Source organism: Acomys russatus, chromosome 29, assembly GCF_903995435.1.
Source record: "Acomys russatus chromosome 29, mAcoRus1.1, whole genome shotgun sequence".
NCBI lineage: Eukaryota > Metazoa > Chordata > Mammalia > Rodentia > Muridae > Acomys > Acomys russatus.
Window position 1 is genome coordinate 29,755,293 of NC_067165.1, and position 24,891 is coordinate 29,780,183.

Here is a 24,891-nt window from a genome sequence, read left to right on the forward strand (position 1 = left end):
GACTGAGTCTGACTCTTGTGCCTTCCAGCTGTATCAGCTCGCTGGGCACTTGGAAGTTGGTTTCCACATCCCGTAAAGGGGAAGGAAAAGAGAGGGACTAGGAGGAAAATGAGGGGAGAAGGGGAGGGGAAGAGAGGAAGGGGAGGGAACGAGGTAGGGGAAGGAAGGGAAAATTCTGAATGCTCCATCATCAATCCTCCATCAAGGACCATGAGCTAGAGTGGAATAAGAAGGAAGTGCCTCAGAACAGCTTCAGACAGAACCTTGGAGAGATGTCCTGACCTGCCTTCTCTGAAGAGAACTAAGATGGGTTACTTAGGAACTTTCTAGACTTGACCTCATATACTGCAGAAGCCGCACTCCTCCCGTGGACTGTCCCATCCCAAAACTTCAGCCCTCTCGTCTGTAGCTGCTTGGATTCACAGAAAGCAGCTTGTGCTTTTTCTAGCCAGCGCCCGGTTAGACTCCGTAAATAAAACCTTTTATTTCAGAAATCCCTCCACCTCAAGAGTTTGAGATTATCACAGCTTTGATTAATTTTAGAATTAAAACTGACTTCTCTCGTTGAAAATTGGGACCTGTTACTTTGTACACAGATTTATTTATTTATTTTTAATAAAAAATTTAAAAACATAATCAGAGAGAAGAGGTCTTTAAAGGAAAACACTGGGAGCCAGGCATGGTGGCACACACCTTTAATCCCAGCATTCGGGAGGCAGAGACTGGCAGATCGCTGTGATTGAGGCCAGCCTGGTCTACAAAGTAAGTCCAGGACAGCCAAGGCTACACAGAGAGACCCTGTCTCGAAAAATCAAAACCAAACAAAAAACACTGCATGGGGTGGTGACACAGACTAGCAATTGAAGCTACGTGTGTGTGAGACAAAAGCAAAGCCTGTCTGGGTGACAGAGTAAGTTCAAGGCATGAGACACTGCCTCAAAATAAAAGATAAAAAGAGCCCTGGAGGTACATCTAGGTGGCACAATGCTTGCCTAGCATGCCTGGGGCCTTGGATTCAATCCTCAGTACTGCCAAATAAATAATGTTTTAAAATCCTGTTAAGGCTGGAAAGATGGCTCAGGGGTTAAGAGCACTGGCTGCTTTTCCAAAGGACTTGGGGTTCAATTCCCAGCATGCACTTGGCTGCTCACAACCATCTCCAACTCCAATTCCAGGGGATCTGATACCTCCTTCTGGATTAAAATTCCTCTACAGGATGGATAGCCCAGAGACCTAGAATAGAACCAAACATAACCAGGTTGAGGCTGGGGGTGGGGGATGGGGGGAGTCAGTGTGTGTGTGTGAAGTCAATGAAATGATTCCTAATGCGCTATCACTGTAGACCAGAACCTGGCACAATTGTCATCATTGTGTTGGATGAAGAGAGGCACCTTCCAGCAACTGGGGGGAGCAGACGCAGAGACCCACAGCAAGGAGGATCCTGAGGAAGAGAGGAAGGGAGGATTGTAGGAGCCAGAGGAGTGAGGGACACCAGGAAAACACAGAATCCATTAACCAGGGCTCAGAAGGGCTCACAGAGGCTGGAGTGGGAATAATCCCGGAGCCGTATGGATCTGATCTCAGTCCTCTGCATACGTGCTCTGTAGCTTAGTGTTCTTATGGGACTCCTAACAGTGGAAGCAGGGGCTGCCTCTGACTCTTCTGCCTGCTTTTGGGACCCTTGTCCTACTCCTGGGCTGCCTTGTCCAGCCTTACTGTGAGGAGAGGTGCCTAGTCTTACTGCAGTTTGGTCTGCCATGTTTAGTTGCTATCCCTGGGAGGCCGGCCCTTTTCTGAAGGGAAACAGAGGAGGGGGGAGTGGATCTGGGAAAGAGGGGAGGTGGAAGGGAGGGAGGGGCTGGAAGGAGTAGAGGGAGGGGAAACTGCAGTATGGATGTGATAGGTGGAGACCAGTAAAATAGCCTTTGGAGTGAAATAGCTAACTACCGCCTTTAGATGCTTCCTCTCTGGGGGCATTGCTTGAGTTTCTGTGGAAGAACAAGCAAAAAGCCAAACTTGTAGCCGGGCGGTGGTGACGCACGCCTTTGATCCCAGCACTCGGGAGGCAGAGGCAGGCGGATCGCTGTGACTTTGAGGCCAGCCTGGTCTACAAAGTGAGTCCAGGACAGCCAAGTTTACACAGAGAAACCCTGTCTTGAATAACAAAACAAACAAACAAACAAACAAAAAGCCAAACTTGTTTTTTTCTGAGTAGGAAGGGAACACGGAAGGATGGTGTTGAATACAGCCAGGAGCCAGAGCACAAGTTTTGCAGGATTACAAGAAAAGAATGAACTGCGTTTCTTGTCTTTTTTTTTTCAATTACTTCACCACTATCCTGTTCATATTAAACAGTTACTACTCACTACTTACTGTGATGGTAGGTAGCTAAGGTCTTCCCTAGGGTGTCTTCAAAGACACAGCTTGATCTAGGTTTTGTTTGTTTTGTTTTGGTTGAAACAAAAGTCTTGAGTAGATCAGGCTTGCTCAACTTAATGTAAAGCCGAGAGAAGCAATGGTCTTCGCTTCATAATAAGAGTCCTGGAGACACAGCAGCAGCAGCACATCAGTTTGTTTTATGAACTTGCAAAGCAGATATCAGCCTTGAGAAAAGACAACTGTTTGGCACACAAAATTTAACACCAAACCAGTCTTTATGCCCCTAATCACATTTCTCTGCCCTCCTTTGTTCTTACTGGCTGAATTCTTCAGATAGTTACAATGTTCCTGATGTCTGAACTGCCCCCTCCCCAAATTCCTCATCCTAATGGTTCAGGACACAAACTCCTCCTTTTCTAATATGTGGGCTCAGGCAGGCGGGCAGGCTACCCCTAGCCTTTCAACCCTAGCATGCATTGAGGATGTCTAGGCAAGCAGGCACCAACTGAGGAGACAGGAGCTTAGTGCCCTTGCTTGTCTCTGATGAGCCCTAAGCACCTCATACTGAAAATGGACCATAAGGATGGATTGCTTACATTGTCTGGGTTGACCTTGAACTCCTGGCTCCTCTGCCTCTATCTAATGCCAGTGCTGGGATTACAGGTGTCCACCTTAAAGGGCTCATATTTTTAGGATGTGTTTTTCTGCTTTGTAGGCTTTCTTTTATCTTTAAAAAAAAAACAAAAAACAAAAAAACAACCTACTTTGGTCTCAGCTGAATAATAATAATAATAATAATAGTAATGATAATAATAATAATAATAATAATAATAATAATAATAATAATAATAATAATAATATCCTCTCATTGCGCTGGGCTTGAACAGAGCAGACTCAAAACAAAAAACAAAACCAAAAGAAGTCAAAATAGATCCACTCGTGTTAAATATTGGTCCCCAGACAAAAACTGAACTGTTTATTGACCTCCCAGAAAACCAAGAAAATCCTGAGCTAATGTCTGGCTTTTGTCGTTTTTTTCTGTCCTGTACTTATTCTCCAACAATTCCATATACGTATCAATGTATCTTGGTGATATCTACCTCCCAATTCCCCACTCCCACTCCCCGAGAAAAAAAGGCAGAAAATGAAGGTCCGCACCCTTAATCCTCACACACAAAAGGACCCCATAATGTTGTCCTACCCTTGCCCCCACTGTGCAAACAGGAAGAGTAACTTTGAAAGAGCCGGCTCTCTCTTCCGTGGTTCCGCGGTTTTCAGCCATTCTCTCCTTGCAAAAACCAGCCTCTCCCGCTTGCCCGGTTAGAACATTTGGAGTGATGGAATGAAGAAAACGAAGTCTTAAGGGACGTCCTTTCTTAGAAGAACAGTCTCCTCCAAGCCTCAAGATTAAAGTAGGCAGGCAGTAACCGGAATTCCTTCAGAAACTCGGCTAGGAGACTCGCGGGGCGCTCTGGGTGCCTTCTCCCTCCTCCTGCAAAACAGGAGATTTGCCGGTGACCTCGAACTCTGCCCTGGGTGCTGATTATTTAGTTCTTTTCGGAACCCCAGAGTTGGATTTCTTGCCCGATTTACAGAAAATGTTACTGATGCCCCGCCCCCACCCACGGCGGGCGACGCGAGGCGGCCCTAAGTGAATTCCCTTGGGTGGCACCTCCCGAGGCTCCGCCTCCCTGGACCGACGCCCTCGTCACCTGCCGCCGGTGGGCCTGGCGGCCGGCGCCGGAGCACCGGGCGCCGGTGACCGCCCCCCCCCGGGATCGAGATGTGGCAGGCTGGCCGGTGGGCGCCCCTGTTCCTGTGCCTGTTGCAGAGCGCCCCAGGTAAGCACGGGCCGCGGGGACGGCGAGGGTGGGCCACCCACCCGAGGTCCTGAGAGGGGACGTGGTGCTGGGCCTCAGGGACCAAGTGCACCCTCTGCGGGTTTCCATGGTCCCAGAAAGAAGCAATCCTAAACTGGGACCGACGAAAGGATCTGGGTTTCCTTATTCCAGGCAGCTCCAGATAGGCCTGGAGACAGAGGCGGGGACATCGGGAAGTGTTTACTGTATTTGTCGAATCCCACATTGCAAACCTGATTGACCCTTATAAGCGAGGGACATACCAGGAGCTGGCCTCCCTCTCCTCGGGACTCAGCTTTGGGTGATCTGGTCCCTGCTTTGAGACTCTTTAACCGGACGTTTTTTCTCTTCGTCTCTCACCTGGTTAAAAAACAAAACAAAACAAACAAACAAAAGACAGTGGGACACAAAATACCCGAGGCCAGAACCCCAGCACAGAACCCCAACTTTCCACGGATCAACTGCCCTGGATGGAGAACCCCTCTAGGTAGCCATGAGCGTACCTCGTGGACTTAGCCTGGCAGTCGAAAGGGCTCCCGAAAGCCCATATTATCTTCGGTTGCTTCTTTGTATTGGACACTGTGCTCTCATTAAGGTTTTCAGCCCAGTTGTCCCGGGAGCCCGATAGTCAGCATTTCCAGCATTTCCAGGCGAGGGAAACTGAGCACTGAAGAGGTGGCCTTAGAAGTACCCCACAGTGGGACACACAGGGCAAAACAGCAAGGCTGAGTCTTGGGTATACTCATGCCCACCGTTTTCCAGCAGTGTTTTAAGTTAATGAGGGTCCTGTTCTAGCCTCAACACAAACTGGCTTAGTTAACACACACACACACACACACACACACACACACACACACACACACACACACACACACACGAAGGGTGTGAGTGACACCTGCCCCGAGGAGTGATCTGTCCTGGGGACTGAGTGACATTTTGTACAGCACCACACCAATCTAAACTGTGACTTTTCCCTTGTGACTAAGCTCGAACTTTGGGCCTGTCCTGCTCACAGGTGGCTTAAAACTAAGGGGCTTAGGCACCGACTGGCCTCCTGCTGGGTTCCTGCCTGGCAGACTGAGAGTTAGGTTTAAGGACAGTGGTAGCTTCTCAATGAATCAGCTTCAGGGCACAGGACAGGATAGAAATAGACACCCCCAGGCATGGGGTTGAGCTGAGAGACATTGCGTAGAGGTGGGTTTATCCTGCCTGGTGCCTAAAAATGTATGGGTCGATCTCCATCGCGAGTCACATGACTGAATTCTCCATGTGACTGTGAGCTCCTGGGGGCGGGGGCAGGAGAAGGAGCCATTCCCTTCTGTTCCCTGACACACTGAGGAACATGGGAAGCGTGGCCAATGGGCGTGGTTGCTCATGCTTGTCATTCTAGGACCCAAGGTGCTGAGTCAAGAGAATCATCCCACCTTCCCAGCTTGCCTAGGATACAGAGTGAGCCATAGTCTCTATCGTAGTCAAAGGGGGGCTGGCAAGGTAGCTCAGAGTAGTGGTCCTTGACCAGAGTCTGCAGGGTGGAAGGAAAGAATCAACTCCTGCAAGTTGTCCTTTACCTCCACATAGAAGCTTGTGCGTGTGAACACACACACATACACAAACAAACCATACATGTAAAAAGTGGTCAAGCCGGGTGGTAGTGACAGCACTCTGGAGGCAAAGGCAGATGGATCTCTGAGTTCAAGGCCAACCTGGTCTACAGAACAAGTTCCAGGACTGCCAGGGTTACAAGAAGAAATCTTGTCTCAAAAAACAAAACAAAACAAAACAAAAAACTGTTTTGGTTTTTTTTTTAAGTGATCACTAGACAGAATAAGACTGAGCCCCAGGAGAAACTGGAAGAGGAAGTTAGCCCAGAGCTCAGACCTGAGAGTCGCCTTAATCTAGACTTGAGTATCTGAGAAGGCCTTGGTTTCCCCATCTGTTCCGGGAAGCTCCTAGAATACTCAAAGTGCTCGGCTCAGCTACCTAGAAGTTACAACCCAATACACAGGGGCTGTTGTTATTCTGTTGTCATCATCAGCATCTCCTCTTAGAGATGGCAAGGCAGGCCGCTGGAGGAAGTGGCATTTGAATAAAATCTCTCAAAGGTTAGATGGTGAACTCCAGGCAACCCAAGACACCAAGGTTCAAAGACATTCAAGCGAGAGGGTATCCTCAGCTGTGTGAGCCTGTGAGCCCGGGTCCTCCGCCAGGTGGCCAGGCCACCCAAACAAGTCCTCAGGCACCCGGATGAGGAGTATGAACTTGATTTCGAAGGCAGAGGAAGGGCAGGAAGCCTGGGCAGGAAGCAATCAGCTGAGGTAATTAGTGGTACAGCTAGTTATCTGTGAAGGAGGAGGTAGGGAGAGGCCAATAAAAGGTAGCCAGGGAACATGTCACAGAGGGGAGATGCCATCGAAGGAATGTCAGGGAAGCCAGGGGGCGCTGTCCAGGAGTTGGAAAGACCATGTGCAAAGGACTCAGAGCTGGGAGCAAACTAGGAAGAGCCACGGGCCGGCATGACTGGAGAGGAGAGGGACAGGAAGAGGTATGGATCATACTGGGGAGCCTCTTGGAGTTCCAGTAAAAGCTTTGGAGTTTCCTTGGAGTAAGAGAACGAGGGTTAAGTGGGAGGCAGGACTGAAGCTGACACGGACGTTCTGAGAAGCTACCCTCCCCGTAGGAAGGGATGCGACCACACCCGACCTTGTCCCTGAAGGTGCTGCAAAGGGAGCCAGCCAGCCATGGTGCTTTTAATGTGGATTTCATGTGATTTAATTCCCTTTCCATTGGGACAAAACACCTGAAGGAAGTCACTTAGAAGAGAAAAAATATGCTGGGGCTCAGGGTTTCAGGAGGCCTAGGGCCATCATGGTGAGGAAAGGCATGGCAGAGTGACTTTACTGTACGGCAGCCAGAGAATGTGGTGAGGGTTGCTTTCTTGGGCTGGACGCAAAGCAGAGAGAAAGGGACCAGAACAAGGGCTGGATATAATGCTCACAGGCTGATGCCCTGGTTACCTATTCCACCAGGCAGCTCCCACCTCGTACAGGCATCGCAGCTTTCAAAATGGCACTAAGAGCTGGGGACCAAACATTACAAATATAAGCCCGTGGGGGGGGGGGCATTTCGGGATGAGACCGGGACACGTAGGATACTTCGTGTACCTGCCAGAGTGCCTAGGACCCAGTTGTGCCTAGGACCTAGGAACCAGCTGCCCCTCGCAGAAGAAATCCGTTTTCCCTGGCAAATCCTTGTGGCTCTCGCATGAGTGACGGGCATTGGGCTCACAGGGCGACCCCCTACATGTGTGCCAATGGCACGCACACATCCACACCCACACAGACATGTCATGCAGGCACAAACACACATGCACATACACACACTAATAATAAATTAAAATTTAAAAACAGAACAACAAAAACAGAATGCCTGCTCCAAGAATCTTCTGGGGTCCCCGGAGGGGTATGACGTCATTCATTGGCTCCTGACTCATGGCAATCAAGTGGAACCTACCCTCAGGTATCAGAGTAGGTAGAATCTGCTCTCGTGGCACAGATGGGACACTGAGGGCTGGCGAAGGGAAGGGGCTGCAATAGAGCAGCTGGCAGCTCCTGGGTCCGGTGCCAAGGAACCAAACCCCTAACAGGCTTCTTTCTCTTTCTTTAGCTGTTAATACCTGTGCCAAGCACAGCCAAGAACGAGCTCCAGGTTTCATGACCTCTATCTCTCCCACAGGAAGGCCCTGTCTAGCCCCACCCAGAAATGTGACACTGCTCTCCCAGAACTTCACTGTATACCTGACGTGGCTCCCAGGGCTTGGTAGCCCCCCAGACGTGACCTATTCCGTGACTTACCAAGGGTATAGGGGAGCCTCCACACTGATGGGTGGGGAGATGGAGACGTTGGGGAGGGGAGGAGGGGGCTTCCCTGGGCTAGTTGCACTCTATGTGGTCAGCACTCAGAAGTTCTCCTCATTACTGGGAGTTGGCATGTGGCAGGTCCTTGTTGGGGATGGGCTTTTGATAGGGCTCAGAGGTGGTAGGAGAGCGACTCCATGGAGAATGGTGTATGAAACTTTGTGTAACGTTGGAGTAAGGCTTGAGTGAAGCTGTGAGGGCCAAGACACCAGGGGACAGAATTATTTGGAGTCTGTAGTGGTCACTTTTCTGTTGCTATGATAAAACACCACAACCAAGGCAACTTATAGAAGAAAGAGTTTATATTTCGGCTTATACCTGCAGAGGAAGGGAGTCCATGGTGGTGGAAGAAACTCGGCAGCAAGGGGCCGGAATGGGAAGTTGGCATCTCTGACACAAAGTGAAGAGAGACTAGAAACTCTCAAAGCCCTCCCCCAGGCATGTCCTTCCGCCAGCAAGGTGGCACTGCCTCCCCAAACAGCGTCACCAGCAGGGTACCACATGTTCAAATGTCTGGGCTGATGAGGGACATTTTTTTCACTCAAACCACCAAAAAGGTCATTCTAGCTAATGAGTGAGATTCAAGTGGCCAAGGATCTGGTTCTGCTTCCTATGGAACCTGGTCATTGAGCTGGACAGGGCTGCAGGGTATGATCTTGGAAGCCCAGGCTGTCTCTGCTAATCTGGAGGAGTCTGAAAAGGGAAACTAATGCACCATCTTTCAGCCACGCCCAACTTAAATCCTTCTATCTTCCTTCCTTCCTTCCTTCCTTCCTTCCTTCCTTCCTTCCTTCCTTCCCTCCTTCCTTGTTGGGAATCAAATCCAGTAACCCTCATGCATGTTAGGCAAGCACGTGACCATTGAGCTACACACCCAACCCAGAGGAAGGTTTTTTTTTTTTGACTCTTGGTTTTGGTTTTGGTTTTTTGGTTGGTTTGGTTGATTGGTTGATTGGTTGGTTTGCTTTTTCAAGACAGGGTTTCTCTGTATAGCCTTGGCTGTCCTGGAACTCTCTCTCCGTAGACCAGGCTGGCCTGAAATCACATCGATCCGCCTGCCTCTGCCTCTGGAGTGCTGGGACTCAAGGCCTGCGCCATCCCCCAGCCCCCCCATCCCCCTACCCTCCCATCCCCCACCCCCTACCTCCCCCACCTCCGGCTCCCGGAGGAAGGGCTTTAAAGATCAGACTCTGTGCTGTGGCTGCGCTGGGCTCTCCAAGCTCTCTGGCTTCAGCTTTGCTGTGGACAGTGGTGTCGATTGCAGACGCGATGTGTGTAACCGTTCAGATAGAAGGACGGATGCTTTCATTCAAGCTTGCACTTTCCACCCAAACTCAGTTGTTCTTTGGGATTTTTGCTTAGTTTCTCCTGTTGACTGTGTTTCTTTCTTTTATATGACAATCTTAGTTGTCCTGGTGATGGGAGAGGATAGTTTTAGAGGAACCTATAACAACTCATTACTCGTTTCCTTTATCCCAAAGTCTGTCGGAGAACCTCCTGTACATGTCCCCCCACCTTCCTCATGCTGCAGCCCTCTAAATACAGTGCTTCGTGCTGCCGTGACCCAGCCAACCATAAAGTTGTCTTTGCTGTTACTTCATGACTGTAATTTTGTTATTGTTATGAATCAGAATGCAAATCCCCGTGTTTTCCGATGGTCTTAGGCGACTCCTGTGAAAAAGTCATTCAGTGCCCACCCCCATCCCCCACCTCCAGGGTCACAACCCACAGGTTGAGAACTGCTGCTCTAGGATCTGCTGATTTCACAGGACTGAGCTGACGTCTTTAGGTGTTCAGAGTCTCTAGCAAGATCTCATTCTGAGTCTTGTTTTTAATACAGAAAATTCCCTTGGTTGTTCATTCTGTTCTTTTGCTTTGATTTTCTTCTTCAGGAACTCCCATCCTTTCTGTGTTTGGTGGGCTTTTGCTCCCTTAGGTGGTTGTCTTTTTCTAGAACATTCCATTTAGTTGTTTAATGTGTATATCCTTTGTTCATTTATGCTGTTCTCCAAACAATATAGAGTTCGCTATTGATTGCTTTTAATTCCATGTGCCTTCCTGCTCTGGATTATTTGCCATGTTAAATGTTTATTTATGAGTTAGGGGTGTACATGGCATGTGTGTGGGTCAAGGGACTCCCCCAAACTCACTTCTTCTCATAGACGAAATGCAACCTCTTGTGTCTCAACAAGGTCTTTCCTCACTTCAGTATGGAGGTCAGAGGACAGTTTTATGGAGTCATTTCTCTCCTTCCACGTGGGTTTTGGGGGACTGGGTTTGAGTCACCGGGCACGTGCAGCGAGCACTTTGCCAGCTGAGCTAGTTTTTCTTAAGATCTGTCTAACAAGGTTGCAAGTGGAAGTGCCATATTTATTGTTCCCTGGCTGAGCTCATGTTTTCTGTTTAAGACAGCACTTTTGAGTTAAAGTATGCATAGCGATAGAACAAAATGCTCCCCGGGGAAGTATCCGGGCAACCTCCCGGACAATGAATGTACAAAGCATCCTCCACTAGCCACAGAGGTTCTCTCAGGCCATTTGACATTCGGTCCCCAACCCCCAGGTCTGGACAGCTGCCCATCTGCCTCTGGCACTAGGGATCAGCCTTGCTGCGTGTTCCCAAAGTTCGTATCAATGGACTTGTGACCATGTGGTGCACCATGCCTGTAATCCCAGAACTAAGGAGACTGAGGCAGGAGGATTGTCCTGAGTATGCGATCAGCATAAACTACATAGTGAATTCCAGACCAGGCTGACTACTGTATAAGGTCCTTGTTGCCAAGAGAGAAAGCGAGTTTGTGTAGTGTCCTCCTTTTGTGCAGGACTGGTTTTGCTTAGCACCTCTCTGGGGTGTGCTCATATCGTTGCATGCGTCTGTTCGTTTCTTCTTCATCACTTAGTAGTATTTCAGTTGGGAGAGAAAGTTGGGGGGAGAAAGGAGAGAGAGAGAGAGAGAGAGAGGCTCTTAACCACTGAGCCATTTCTCCTGTCTTGTGTCTCTGTTTTCCCCTTAGTGGGTTTCGGGGTTCTTCCCAGTTTGGGGTGTGTATCAGTTTGCTATGGCTGTTGCATACGCTTGCTATGTTCTCCTCGCAGACAAAGTGCACCCGCTGTGTCTCAACAGCCCCAAAGGTCTTTCCTCACTCCAGCACGCACTATAAGTCCAAAGTTGCACCTAAATATTATCTGAGGTGTGGGCGTAACTTAGAATATGACTCATGCTGAGACAGAATTACCCTCTGTCGGTGGACCTCAAAACCAGATGAAGTCATGTGCATCTAAACTGAAATGGTAGGGCAGGTGTGAGATAAATGCATCCATTCTGAGGAGAGCAGCAGGTGGCAGTCAAACCTGGTGAAGCAGCCTCCAGTAAGGTTTTTTGTTTGTTTGTTTAATTGATTTTAAAAAAAAATATTTATTGCTGGGGATGATGACACATGCCTTTAATCCCAGCACTCAGGAGGCAGAGGCAGGTGGATTTCTAAGTTTGAGGCCAGCCTGGTCTACACAGTGAGTCCCAGGACAGCCAGGATTACACAGAGAAACCCCATCTTTAAAAACCAAAAGCAAGCAAACAAACAAAAGCCCACCCACCCCCCAAAAAAGATCCTCCCCCTCTTTCTCTATGGAGGCCAGAGGAGGGTTTGGATACCCAGGAAATAGAATTACAAGTGACCGTGAGCTGTCTGAAATGGGTACTCGGGAAGAGCACCAAGTACTCATAACCGCTAACCCCTCTAAGCCAAAAATCAAACCCAGCCCCTGCTTATTTGATTTTTGAGATGAGGTTTCAGTCCGTAGCTCAGAGTGGCCTCAAACTGAGAGGTTCTACCTCTCAAATACTGGGATTACAAGCGTCTGCCATGCTGCCCAGTTTTGCTGATTATATATATATAATTTATTTATTTTAGACAGGATCTCTCTATGTAGCCTAAACTGGCTTAGAACTCAAAATGTGGATCATGCTGGCTTGGGGCTCATGACCTTCCTGTCTCCGAGTCCCAAGTGCTGGGACCAGAGGTGCACTCCATCTACACCTGGCTCCATTTAAGGCCCCGGAAATAATGTGTTTTACCTCAGCCTTGGGCCTACTGGGCTGGCTGCCCTGAATTTTGAGCCCAGTAGGCTGGCTGGCTCTTCCCTTATCCCTTCCCTAGGGCAGCCCTGTCCCTGAGATGACTGGGTCCCGAAGTTTGGGAAGACAACCTTGCCTTCACCCACTGTTGACCTCTCAGTCACCTCCATGGTCCATCTTCCCTTGTCCTAAATAAAAATGCAAGTTAATACGCAAATAACTCTTTTGTCCCCTCTGGCCAACTTCATTTTCTTTAGTCTCTGTCCCTTCAGTCAAAGTCTACCGGATTAATTCCACCTGCAGTTGTGTTTTCTGCTGAGGGAGCTGACTGCATCCATGTATTGCATCCACCTGTAATTCTCTTTTTAAGATATTTATTTATTTCCATGTGTGTACTTGTCTTGCCTGTATGTGTATGTAAGCACTCCAGTATAGTGCCCTCAGAGGCCAGAAGAGGGCGTCAGATCCTCTGGAACTGGAGTCACAGGTGGTTGTGAGCTGCTATGTGGGTGCCGGGACCTGAACCCGGGTCCTCTGCAAGAGTTAACACATGCTCTAGCACTTGGTGGAGCACGCCTGTAATCCCAGCACTTGGGAGGCAGAGGCAGGCAAATCTCTTAAGTTTGGTATTTGTCTATAATGAGGGTTCCAGGACAGCCAGGGCTACACAGAGAAACAATGTATAAAGTGAAAAAAACTAAGAGAGAGAGAGAGAGAGACAGACAGACAGACAGACAGACAGACAGATCCTCTTAACCACTAAGCCATTTCTCCTGTCTCAAAATCCATGATTTCTTTATCGAAGAATCTTTCAGCCACAATGTTGATGTTCTCTTGAGAACACTTGTTTTTAATCAGGGTTCCATGTAGCCCGGGCTAGCTTTGAATTCACTGAGTTGTTGAGGATAACCATGAACTCTCAATCCTCTTTCCTCTACTTCCCAAGTGCTGGGCATTCACTGCCACACCCAGCTGTTTATTTATTTATTTATTCATTCATTCATTCATTCATTTTGCTGTATGGATAAACTGAGACTTGGGGCTTTTACAAATCATCAAATTCTGGTTCCTTTTTTGGGGGGGGGCGGTTTTGAGACAGAGTTTCTCTGTGTAGCCCTGGCTGTCCTGGACTCACTTTGTACACCAGGCTGGCCTCGAACTCACAGCAATCCACCTGCCTCTGCCTCCCAAGTGCTGGGATTAAAGGTGTGCACCACCACGCCCAGCCCTGGTTCTTTTTTACATTAACAACTTCTCACATTTTATAGGAAGCTAAAATTGGACCATACTTTCTACAATTTGTTTAGGATTTCTTCAGGTAAATATTCAAGTTCAGCTCTCTTAATGTTTATTTTTGACAAAACACTAGAACACACACACACAAACAAACAAAACACACATACACACACACACACAAAATGCTAGAACACAATTCAGCCAAGTGTCCAGCCACTATGTAAGAGGGACTTCCTTCCCTCTACTTGACAGTACCAGCGGGTGTCCTTTCTGCCCGAGGACCTAACCAGAACCACCCTCTGCGGTAGTTTGAGCAGTGTTCCCTGTAGGTTCAGGTTTTGAACACTTGGTCCCCAGTTGGTGATGCTGACCTCTGCATCACCCTTGCCTTAGCCTCCTTGATCCCCTAGGGCTCATTCATCAAGTCCAGGAACATGCTTGACTTCCTGCCCCGCACACTCCGCCTCCAGGCTCTGAGCACATTCAACAGGTTTCACCTCCTAAGTGTCCCCTGGATCCACCTGCTCTTGCTCTCTGTGCCGCCTGTTCTCTCACTGCTGCAGCCTCCTACTCTGCTTCCACAGTCATCTTTGAAAAAGCATTTTAATGTATTAGTGGTGTATGTGTGCACACACGTGTGCATGTCACAGCGAGTGTGTGAAGGTCGGAGGATAACTTTGTAGGATCAGTTCTCCTTCCCGTGTGTGTTCCTGCGCGCACGCACGCGCGCGCATGCATGTGTGTCTGTGTGTGTGTATTGGGTTTTTTCTTTTCTTTTCCTTTCATTTTGTTTGTTTGATTTTCAAGACAGGGTTTCTCTGTGTAGCCCTGGTTGTCTTGAAACTTGCTCTGTAGACCAGGCTAGTCTCGAACTCAGAGATCACCTGTCTCTGCCTCCCAAGGGCTGGGATTAAAGACGAGTGCCACCATCCCTCTGCTGCCTGCTGGTTTTTATTTGGTTGGTTCTTTTCTATCTATCTATATCTATCTATCTATCTATCTATATGCTATCTATAAGCTATCTGTCCATAAACTTACTATCTGTCTGTCTATCTATCTGTCTATCTATCTATCTTAGAGACAGGGCCTCACTATTTGGCCCTGGCTGGCTGGAGCTCTTTATGTAGACCAGGTTGGCCTCGAATTCACAGAGATCATCAGCCTATATGTGTGCTGGGATTAAAGGTCTGCTCCACCATACCCAGCCTCTACTTGCATCTTGACATGAGTTCTAGGGATCAGACATACGTGACCAGGGTTGTGTGGCAAGCACCTTTACCTGTGGGACCATCATGCCAGCTCCAGGGGTGACTTTTTACAATTATAAGTTTAATCCCACTCAGTGTGCCTCAGCCTGTTCTTGATGCTCACCTTAGTCTGGGTGAGTTAGAAATAGTAACCATTTGTTTCTCGTATTTCTGGAGGCTACGGAGCCCAAGGTCAAAGCACTAGCAGATCTAGTATCTGAAGAGAGACACTCCTAAGATCAGGCCTTCTCACTCTGTCTTTATACAACAGAGATGCCAACCCTGTGTCCTCTCGTGGAAGAGTCAGGGTGTCCGAACAGCTCTCTGAAGGCATCTTTAGATAGCCATCCTTACCAGGCCTCTTGTCTTCATGGCTTAATACCCAGGAGGCATCACTTCGGGGTTTAAATCCCAGCATTCATTTGGCGTAACACTTGCCCTCAAACCAGAGCAGTCCCCATTTAAGCGTCCGGTGGCTTTCCATCACACTTGGGATAAATTCACATTCTTAACCAAGACCCGCAAGGTCCCTGGACCTGATGCCACCTCCCAGGCCCCCCATCCCCTGGCCACCTGGCCTCACCCGCCCTTACCTACCGGGCTTTGGCTCTCTGGCCTTCTTGCATCTCTCTGGATATGCCAAACTCCTGCCCATCCGTCCTAGTATCCTTTCCATTGCTGCAATTAACACCAGGACCAAAAGCAACTCAAGAAAGAAAGGAGTTATTTGGCTTCCATGTCAGGATCACGGTGGGTCATTAAGAGAAGTCGGGGCAGGAACTCACAGAGGGGACCCTGGGAACAGGAACGGAAGCAGCTACCCATGGAGGAACGCTACCTACATCTGGCACTTCATGGTTTGCTCGCTCTGCTTTCTTATACAACCCAGGACCACCTGCTGATGAGTGGCACCGCCCACAGTGGGCTTTTTCCTCCCACATCAACCATTGGCCAGGAAAACGCCCCGCCCACCTGCCCACGGGCCAATCAGATGGAGCCATTTTCTCCTCTGAAGTTCCCTCTTCCTGCATGGTCCTGGCTTGTACTAAGTTGACAAGACCTACCCAGCGCGCTGCCTCAGGCCTTTGCTCTCTTGCTCTCCCACTCCACTGCCCAGTTTCGTCTTCCTCCTCGCTGGAGAGTCCCATCTCCCTGGCCTTTTTTTTTTTTTTTTTTTTTTTTTTTTGAGCTGCCCTTTGAAAGCATTTTTATCACTACATCTGCTAAGCTCCTGGATTCGTCTTGTGGTTGTGACGGCAGCCCCCTGTTCCCTCCCATCAGCTTTGAGGAGCTTGGGGAGGCAGGATCTCATCTGCCACCCTTCGCTGACTCCTCGGTACCTGGAATAGTGCCTGGGTTAGATCACTTCTTTGACCTCTGTGTTCTGAGAATGTTGCAGTTCTATGAAGCCCTGTATGTTCCCCTCTGACATCCATCAGCACCCGATGTGGCCCCTGGCGTACAGAGAGTGGCTTCTAGATGCCTGAGCAAGCCAACACACAGGAAACACCCGCTGCCATTAGCAAACGAGGTTCCACCACAGCCTTATGAGGAAGAACTGCAGATAGAAGACTGGGAGTAAGGGGCAAAGGCAGGGTGCTCATCCACATGTGGCTGTCTGGCTCAGGAGATGGGCAGGCAGCTGGACCAGCAGCATCTGGCTGGGAGGGTGGGATAAATATTTGGTAGGTCCTTTAGCCCAGAGGTGAGTCGGTGGCCTGACTTCTTCGGTCTCTTCCCTCAGCTATCCCAACCCCCGCCGTTGGCGAAAAGTGGAGCAGTGTGCGGGCATCAAGGCTCGGGTGTGTCCCCTGATGTGCCTGAAGAAACAGGATCTGTACAACAAGTTCAAAGGGCGAGTGCAGGCGGTGTCTGCATGTGGCAGGTCCCGACAGGTGGAGTCCAAGTACCTGGCGTACCTTTTTGAAGGTAGGTCCCAAGGCTGAAGAAGCACATGCGACTTTTGCAGAGGACCAGCATTTGGTTCCCAGGACCCATGTCAGGCGGCTCACAAGAGACTATAACTCCAGTCCTGTGGAATTTGACACCTTCTTCTGGCCTCCTTTGCTCTCTGCACACACATGCATGCACACACACACACATACACACATGCACACACACACATGCACACATGCACACAAATAAATATTTTTAAAGGTAGGCCCTTTTAATGGAGAGGTTAAGTGAAAACATGGTCCATTACAATAATCGTGTGTGTGTGTGTGTGTGTGTGTGTGCATTAATGTGTCAATGTGTGTTCATGTATGTGCACATGTACGCATGTGTGCATGTAGGGGTCATAGGGTAATCTCTAGTGTCATTCCTTGAGTATCTCTTTCTTCCTACATAACACCTCTTACTGACCAGGAACTTGCCAGGTAGGCCAGACTGGCTTCTCCAGGCCAGAGATCCAGGGAGCTCAACGGCCTCTCTGCCCTAGTCCCCACCGCCCTTCAGCCTGGGCCTCACCATAGACCAGGGCAGAATGAACTTCTGAGCGCATTCTGCTTGCCAGGCTGAGGCCCCTGGTCCCTCGGTGCTGCGTTTCTCCTCATGCCTACCTGACTTCTTCAAACCGGAAGTGACACAATCGTGTCCTAATCATATTTGGCGTCTCAACACCATCCCCTCTGCTCTGTGTCTTCTGTTACCAACAGCAGACAGCCCTTTGCTCTTCAAAGCCCTGGGCTCCTCTACAGGGCCCAAGGATAAACTCACCACTTTAAGGTTCTAAACCCCAGCTGAAATTCCTTTTTCTGCTCAACAGTGACAGCTGACTGGCCGTGTGCACGGTTCCACCTGCCGTGGGTTTTCTTCCCGGCCCTCAAATTCACCTCTTTTGCAAGTACAGAACTCATTCACCCCATGTAAATGTCCCACCAAAGTTGCCTTTTATTATAACATCAACTCAAATTCCAAGATCTCCCAGGCAGTGTCTGAACCAGACTGCCAGGTGGAGGGGGTGTAATCCACTTCTCAACATGATTCCTGCACCTATGAACCGGCGAGGCTGAAGGAAACCATCTCTGTTCCCCATATAAAGTGTGGGAGGGGAACGGTAACACTAATAAAAATAGAGGAGACCTGGGAAATGGGGACATTGGTCCAAAACAGCTTTAAATCCAGCCAGGGAGACAAACGCCACTCAGGTTGGCATAGGACAATTCTCCTGAAAACCCGGAGGAGAACTTTGCATGCCGCTTCCAAGGCAGGCTTCCTTCCCCACCACTGGCCATAGCACCCGCAAGCCAAGGAGGTTTGCCAGCCTCTGTCTTGTCAGCAGAAATGAAATCAACAGCTTTCTTTGATGTCATACTCGAAAGGCCAGGTGTCAATGCATCTGTGGACAAATGAGTCTCAGGAATTATGGGTCTTCTGCCGGCTGCTTGAAGAGCCACCCATGTGGGACACCTGGTGTCGTGTCTAGGTGCATTGTGCTGGGTTGCTTTCCCTGGACATCTTTGACTGACCCACCTCCCCACCCCCATATATCGTCTTCTCTCTGGGACAGCAAGAGGCAAACCTAAGTTTTGTGAGGTTACCGTCTGGTGTTCACAGTCTCCTGTGACGATGCCCCTTCCTCGCCTAGACTTGGGTAAAGTCAGAAGGGTCCAGACTCTCATCCGACAGCCACCCACTACTAATAGTGTATCCTGGCAACTTGTACCTTCTAGGGCAGCTGTTCTCAACCTGTGGGTCACGACCCCCACAGGGGTCACATATCAGATCTTTGCATTATGATTCATAACGGTAGCAAAATTACAGTTATGAAGTTTTATGGTTGGAGTGTCACCACCACATGAGGAACTGTATTAAAAGGTTTCAGCATCTGGTCTAGGGTTTTTTTTTTTTTGTTTGTTTGTTTTGTTTTGTTTTGTTTAATGAATTAGTGAAGGCTTGGGAAAGAGTTCAGAAATCAAATGCTTCAATGAGCCTCAGGACCAGTGAGAGACCCTGACTCAAAACATAAGGTGGAGATCAATGGGAGGGTCACTGACTGGCATGCTCACCCACACATACACATGCATACACACATGGGATTGTACTGCAATCCAGGGTCAGCGAGAGGCCAGTGCAAAGGTGTAAGGGGCTTGCAGCACAGCAGATATCTGAAAAATGCTATGGGCAGGACAGAGACAAGACTATGGAGACTGGGTTCCTGGAGGTTTTTTTGTTTTTTGTTTTTTGTTTTTTTTGACTGGCCCAATCCTGTTTCTGACAGTGGAGCTAGCCCCTCCCACCCTTGAGCTCACCCAGATGGAGAAGATGCTAAGGGTCAACGCCACCTACCAGCTGCCTCCTTGCATGCCTTCCTCGATGGAACTGAAGTACGAGGTGAAATTCTGGAAGGAGGGCGTGGGAAACAAGGTAAGGAAGAGTGCCTGTGCTGTCCCCAGCCAGGTCTCCTCCCCACCTCTGACACCACCTCCTGCACTGTCCTCCAAGAGGCCCTCCATTGTTTCCTGACTCCAGTCAGCCCTTGATGGTGGACAGCACCCAAGGCCTGGGCAACGTCTTGTTCAATGGGAGTGTTCTACCCACGAGATGGAGCACGAGGCACTTTGCCCTTCAAGGAACAGGTCTCAACCGCACCATAGTTTTCAATCCTTTTGAAAATTGCGAGCCTTATCCCCGAGTGAGTGGGGGAGGCGTGCAAGCCCAGGGATGTGTGCATTTGAGTGTGCCAGTCAATATCCATGTGTATGTGGGTTCATATGGCAGGCCCAATGTATTATCATCACTTACTTTTCATCTATATTTATTACAGGGTCTCTCCATGTAACCCAGGCTGGCCTGGAACTCATTATGCGGACCAGGCTGTCCTCAAACTCACAAAGATCCGAATGCTCGGATGAATGCTCTACCTTATTTTTTGAGACAGGGTCTCTCAGTGAACCAGGTGCTCTAGATTAAGCTAGGCTAAATGGCCAGCAAGCCCAGGGGTGATGTTCCTCCTGTTCCTGACTGCCTAGTTCTGGGATTATAGGCGTGGCCATCTTTTCATGTGGGTGCCTGGGATCGAACTCATGTCCTCATGCTAGCACAGAAAACACTTCACTGAGTGAAGTCTCCTCCCCATGCCAGCTATTTCTCCCCCGCCCCCTCCCCCCAACACACACACCCAGTAAAAGTTTGACTAAAATATTTTGGACTGCAGGAAATTGATTCTCCAAATTACCAGATTGATTTCAGAAAGCTCTGAAAATCCAGATGAGCAGCTCCAAGCCAAGAAAAAGCGGCCAGAGGTGACCACGAATGGCTCTTTGGGCATCCAGCAGCAGACCTGTTTCCAGCACCTACCAGGACCAGGACTGAATATTCATTTATGACAGACAAATAAGCCAGCAATATATTTGCCACTTGCGGGCCACGTGGTCTGAGCTCTGCAGCTGTAACTCAAAAAGTGGCCACTCACAGACAATATGGAAGAAAGCACATCTTGCAAGGCTCCCATTTATACAAGTAGGCAGTGGGGTAGAACGGCCATAGCAGGGACTATTCTGCATTCTTCTAACATTCTCTGATCCTCAGGATGTGAACGTAAGGTGGCTCCTGCCTTCCCACCAACACACACAATTCGTTCAGGTCCAGGTCTCATGATGTAGTCTAGGCTAGCCCAAACCCAGTCCTCCTGCCTCAGGTTCCTGTGTGAATGTTGAGGTTACAGGCACATCTCACCATGCTTGGATTAAATGTGTGTATAATGGGCCGGGCGATGGTGGCACCCACCTTTAATCCCAGCACTTGGGAGGCAGAGGCAGGTGGATCTCTGTGAGTTCGAGACCAGCCTGATCCACAGAGTGAGTCCAGGACTGCCAGAGCTATACAGAGAAACTCTGTCTCAAAATAAAATAAAATAAAATATATGTTTGTAAGTCAATAAAAAAATTAATAGCCTAACTAGAGCTGTCCAACAGAAACATAATATGAGACATGTGCGTCATTTAACTTTTAATTGCATATATTTATTTTGTGTGTGTGAGAGAGTCCGTGGGGGCAGGGCAGGCATGTAGGCCACAGCTTGTGTCTGGAAGTCAGAGAACAACTTTGTGAAGCTGGTTCTCCCCTTCCATTTGCTGTTTTTTAGGGACTGAACTCAGATCAATCAGGCTTGGCAGCAAGCAACGTCACTAAAGTTGTCTCACTGGCCCCCAAGTCATTTAAAATACTCCTCATTAAATTAAACGTTGGGCTAGATTTGAGGGGAAGGGAGGTAGTTGGGATAGGACTTCCTATAGCCCAGGCTGGCCTTGAACTTGCTATGTAGCCAGGAATGACCTTGAACTCCTGATCCTCCTGCCTCCACCTTTAGGTGTTGGTATTACAGACCTGACTTTAATTTTTTTTTTTGGTCTGGAACTAGAGATCCTCCTGCCCTTTATCCCATAGCATATTGCTGGGAAATAATACAACCGCTGAGCTGTTTGCCTTTCTTTTTTCTCCTCTGACTTTGGAACTAATAGGCATTTTGTATTCAGGGCAAATCTCCGTTCGCACTAGCTACCTGCCCCCACCTGGGACTTCCCTGGGCAGCTGGGGCAACTTCTGAGCCTGCAATGATTCAATGACCCTCACCCCCAGCAGACTGGGAGGCCCGAGGGCTGGGAACCTGTAGAAACTCTTCTTGAAGTGGGGACCCTTTGGTGAGCTACACGGGGGGGGGGGGGGGGGGCAATGAACCCCTAGTGTTCTGTATGAGGAGAATTGAAAAGTTCCCGGGTCCCCACCTTACCTCACCTGGCCACCTCACTGCCTGTGCCCATCAGCTCTGCGTGTACCCCACAGCTGCTTTGCTTCTCCAAACAGACCCTGTTTCCTGCCACTCCACACGGCCAGCCAGTGCTCATCCCTCTCCAGCAAGGTGCTAGCGGGCGCCACTGCCTCAGCGCCCGGACAGTCTATACCTTCACTGCCCCCAAGTACAGCCTCTTCTCTGAGTCCAGCTGCATCTTCCTAAAGGCCCCAGGTGGGTGCAAAGCAGCCAAGTTGCGTGATATGAATGGGTGAAAGTATAAACTGAGAGACGAGTTCACAGAGAACCCCAGCTCTACCACAGTGACTGTGTGTGTCTTTGGGTAGTTTATATATCCTCTCTGAGCCTTGGCTTCCACCAGAATAGGTTTAATTCTCCTAGGGGTGAGTGGGATGGTACCTGAAGCACCTGGGAACGCAGCGGGGGTGGGGGGCGGGCAGACTAAGGCCATTGTTCCTATGCAGTTTGTGTGTTCTCTCCTCCCTAGGGGCCAGCTGGCCTGTCCTGGCACTGCCCTTACTCTTGCCTCTGCTGGTAGCAGCTGCCACAGCAGGTGTGGTCTGGAAGAGACTGGAAGGGAACCCCTGGTTTCAGTGGGTGAAGATGCCTCAAGCACTGGTACGGCATGTCTGGGGTACATAGAAGGCATGGAGGGTGTATAGAAGTGGGGGGCAGGCGTTGAGAAGCAGGAAGTGGGGCTAATTTCCGGTGCTTCCAACAGAGTGGGCCAGATGGTAACATTGCCTATCATGCCTCAGTGTCTAAGTTCCCACCCTGGCAGCCCCACACCCAACAGCAAACCTGCCCACCAGGGTACAAAGAGTAGCACCCAGCCCTGAGACCCAGGAGAGGAGAAGGCCAGAGTGTGTGCGATGGGAGGTGGTACAGATGAGGGGCATTAAGGCTCAAAATGCTTAGTTTGATTTTGTTTGTTTGTTTGTTTGTTTTTCGAGGACAGGGTTTCTCTGTGTAGCCTTGGCTGTCCTAGACTCACTTTGTACACCAGGCTGGCCTCGAACTCACAGTGATCCGCCTGCCCCTGCCTCCCAAGTGCTGGGATTAAAAGCGTTAGTTTACAGTTTGACCAAGGTCAGTCTTGGGGTGCTGAGTCCTCTATCAGAATCCAGGAGCTACCTGGGGGAAGGGAGAGGCCTAGAGAGGTCAGAGAGGAGGTGGATCACAGGTCCACAGGAAGTAAGGGCCTTTGAGGATCAAGTCCCCTGTGTCCCTGTCTCATAACAGGGAGTAGCTTCAAAGGCCTTTAGTGAACTCACACACACGCCCGGCTAACTGCCTGGGCAGTGACCTCTGCTGGTCAGTGCATTGACCCAGCCCTGAGGCTGTGTATTTATGGAGGTCAGCAGCAGCTGCCACACCAGCAGCATCTCTCATGTCGATGGCATCTCCCACACCATCTGTGTCTCCCATAATAATCCAAGCACTCTCCTCCGCCTCAGTGGGGAAGCTCTGAGGTACGTGTGTACAAAGGCTCCTCAGACCAGTTAAGGGTTTTGCTAGAGAACAGCCCTCCTTCAAATCAGCACCCCTTCTTGAGCTGTGCTTGGCCCTGGAGTTTCCTGGAAACGCCTCCTAAAGAAACAGCTTCCACTTAAACCCATCTGGACTATTGTTAGGGGGCCCCAGATTCAACTAGCCATGCCTCAAGAACCCCGAATCATCTTTTTTCCTCTCTCCTTCCTACAACAGGACTTTTCTGAATACAGACACCCAATGGCAGCCTTTCAGCCCAGCGGACCTGAGGTCCCAGATGACTTAACCATCTATCCCCAAAAGGAACTGACCATAAGGATCAGACCAGTTCCTCGAATCCGGGACCCTGCCACACTACAGACAGGATCAGAAAAGGACAGCACCGAGGATGAAGATGAGGATGCCGACGACAGCGACAGCGTCCAGCCCTACCTGGAACAGCCCCTCTTCCTGAAGGAGCAGTTCCAGGTTATGGGGCACTCGGAGGCAGATGAATCTGGGGTGGATTCAGGGGGGCCCTGGACAACCCCAGTTGGGAGCAAAGGCTCCTCTGCCTCGGACTCCTCAGGCAGGAGCTGGCCCAGCACTGTGGACTCCTTGCTTAAAGATGAAGCTGGGTCTTCCGGCAGTTTGGACAAGGAAGAGCCAGAGCAGGAGCCTAGTGGGGATGGACACCAGGAGGCTCTCCCATGCCTGGAATTTTCTGAGGACTCGGGCACCGGGGAAGAGCTTCTGAAAGATGACCTCTCCGGATGGAGAATTGGGGGGTCCTTGTCCCCACAGAAATTTCTGGTTCCTGGGGATTCCCCAGTTTCTCTTCAGACACTGACTTTCTGCTGGGTCAGCAAACCTGAGGAAGAGGAGGGGGAAGAAGAAGAGGAGGAGGAAGAGGAGGAGGAGGAAGATGACTGGGGATCAGAACCCAGGGACAGCAGCACCAGCTGCTGGGGCACTTCAAGCCTGCGGAGGACTGAGGTCAGGGCTGGGATGCTGGGAGATTACATGGCCAGGTGAGCTAGCCCCAGTGCTCCACTCACGCCATCTTCACTGCACTTTCCAGGGACCAGAGACACCTCCAAGACTCACAAGTCATGTCCCTTCCTGAGCCGGCCAAGGTCCTGGCCATTCTTTGTGGATCACTCAGAGGCTCTTGGCCACTGGAGTGAGCTGTAAGATGTCAGCATTTCCAATGACCCACCTGCTGTAGGTGACCTGCGAAAGGGATGGCGCTGTGGTCAGAGACATGTTGAGTTCCAGTCTGCCCACATTGTCCCTGGGATGACAGACCTGGTGGAAAATCACCCTTTGGACCAAATGAAACAGGTGAAGCCAGGTAGTTGTGGACACCAAGGGCAGACACGCCCTAGTCCATAAGTCATGCGTAGCGCTGCGCAAAACAGACCTGGGTCCAAATCCCAGCTCTGCGGTTTGCCAGTAGTAACCTCAGCAAGCCACTCTTAATCTCTATGCCTCCTCTGCTGCTGTCACGTGGGCATGGTAAAGATTCAGGGAGTTTTGGGGGCCACCAATGTCATCTGTACTGTCCATGCATTAGAATCCTCCATCTGTCCAGACTCCTGGGAGACCCCTACCTTCCAACCTGACTACCCCCTAGGTCACCCCATTTCTTCCTTGCCACCCTTATACCTTCTCATCAAGGTCCCCCCTGAAACCAGAACCCAATCAACTTTGTTTCTTTTTCAAACGCGGTCTACCCTCCAAGGTCCAGATTTGTTGGGGCAGGGCAGAAATGCACTCCTGGCCTGGTGTCCTGTTTGAATGGCATTGTGACAGTTTTGTTTTACTGTTGTGGTCATAATGAGGTTCTAGTGTTTGAGAAACTAATGCCTTTTGGAAACGGGGGGTGGGGGGGGTGTGCTGTCCTTGCTCTGCAGTGTGTGTCCTTGGCTTACAGGTGAGCACAGCTGTCGCTCATA

At 49.8% G+C, this 24,891-nt stretch overlaps 1 protein-coding gene across 1 annotated transcript; it reads left to right on the forward strand.

Annotated features, from left to right (window-relative positions):
* The first annotated feature begins 4,154 nt into the window (after positions 1–4,154).
* Ifnlr1 (interferon lambda receptor 1) lies at positions 4,155–24,660 on the forward strand. The gene is made up of 7 exons (XM_051171866.1): positions 4,155–4,220; positions 7,971–8,094; positions 16,454–16,638; positions 18,932–19,077; positions 21,517–21,676; positions 21,951–22,081; positions 23,171–24,660. The coding sequence occupies exons 1-7, from the start codon at positions 4,163–4,165 to the stop codon at positions 23,966–23,968; spliced, it is 1,602 nt and encodes a 533-aa protein (XP_051027823.1). The 5' UTR covers positions 4,155–4,162; the 3' UTR covers positions 23,969–24,660.
* Positions 24,661–24,891: the final 231 nt, after the last annotated feature.

Bases quoted from the DNA above. Each gene is read 5' to 3' on its own strand.
- Ifnlr1 (XM_051171866.1), top strand. From the start codon at position 4,163: ATGTGGCAGGCTGGCCGGTGGGCGCCCCTGTTCCTGTGCCTGTTGCAG. The intron at 4,221-7,970 runs GTAAGCACGGGC...TCTCTCCCACAG, and splicing joins CCTGTTGCAGAGCGCCCCAG to GAAGGCCCTGTCTAGCCCCA. The intron at 19,078-21,516 runs GTAAGGAAGAGT...TTCTCCAAACAG, and splicing joins AGGAGGGCGTGGGAAACAAG to ACCCTGTTTCCTGCCACTCC.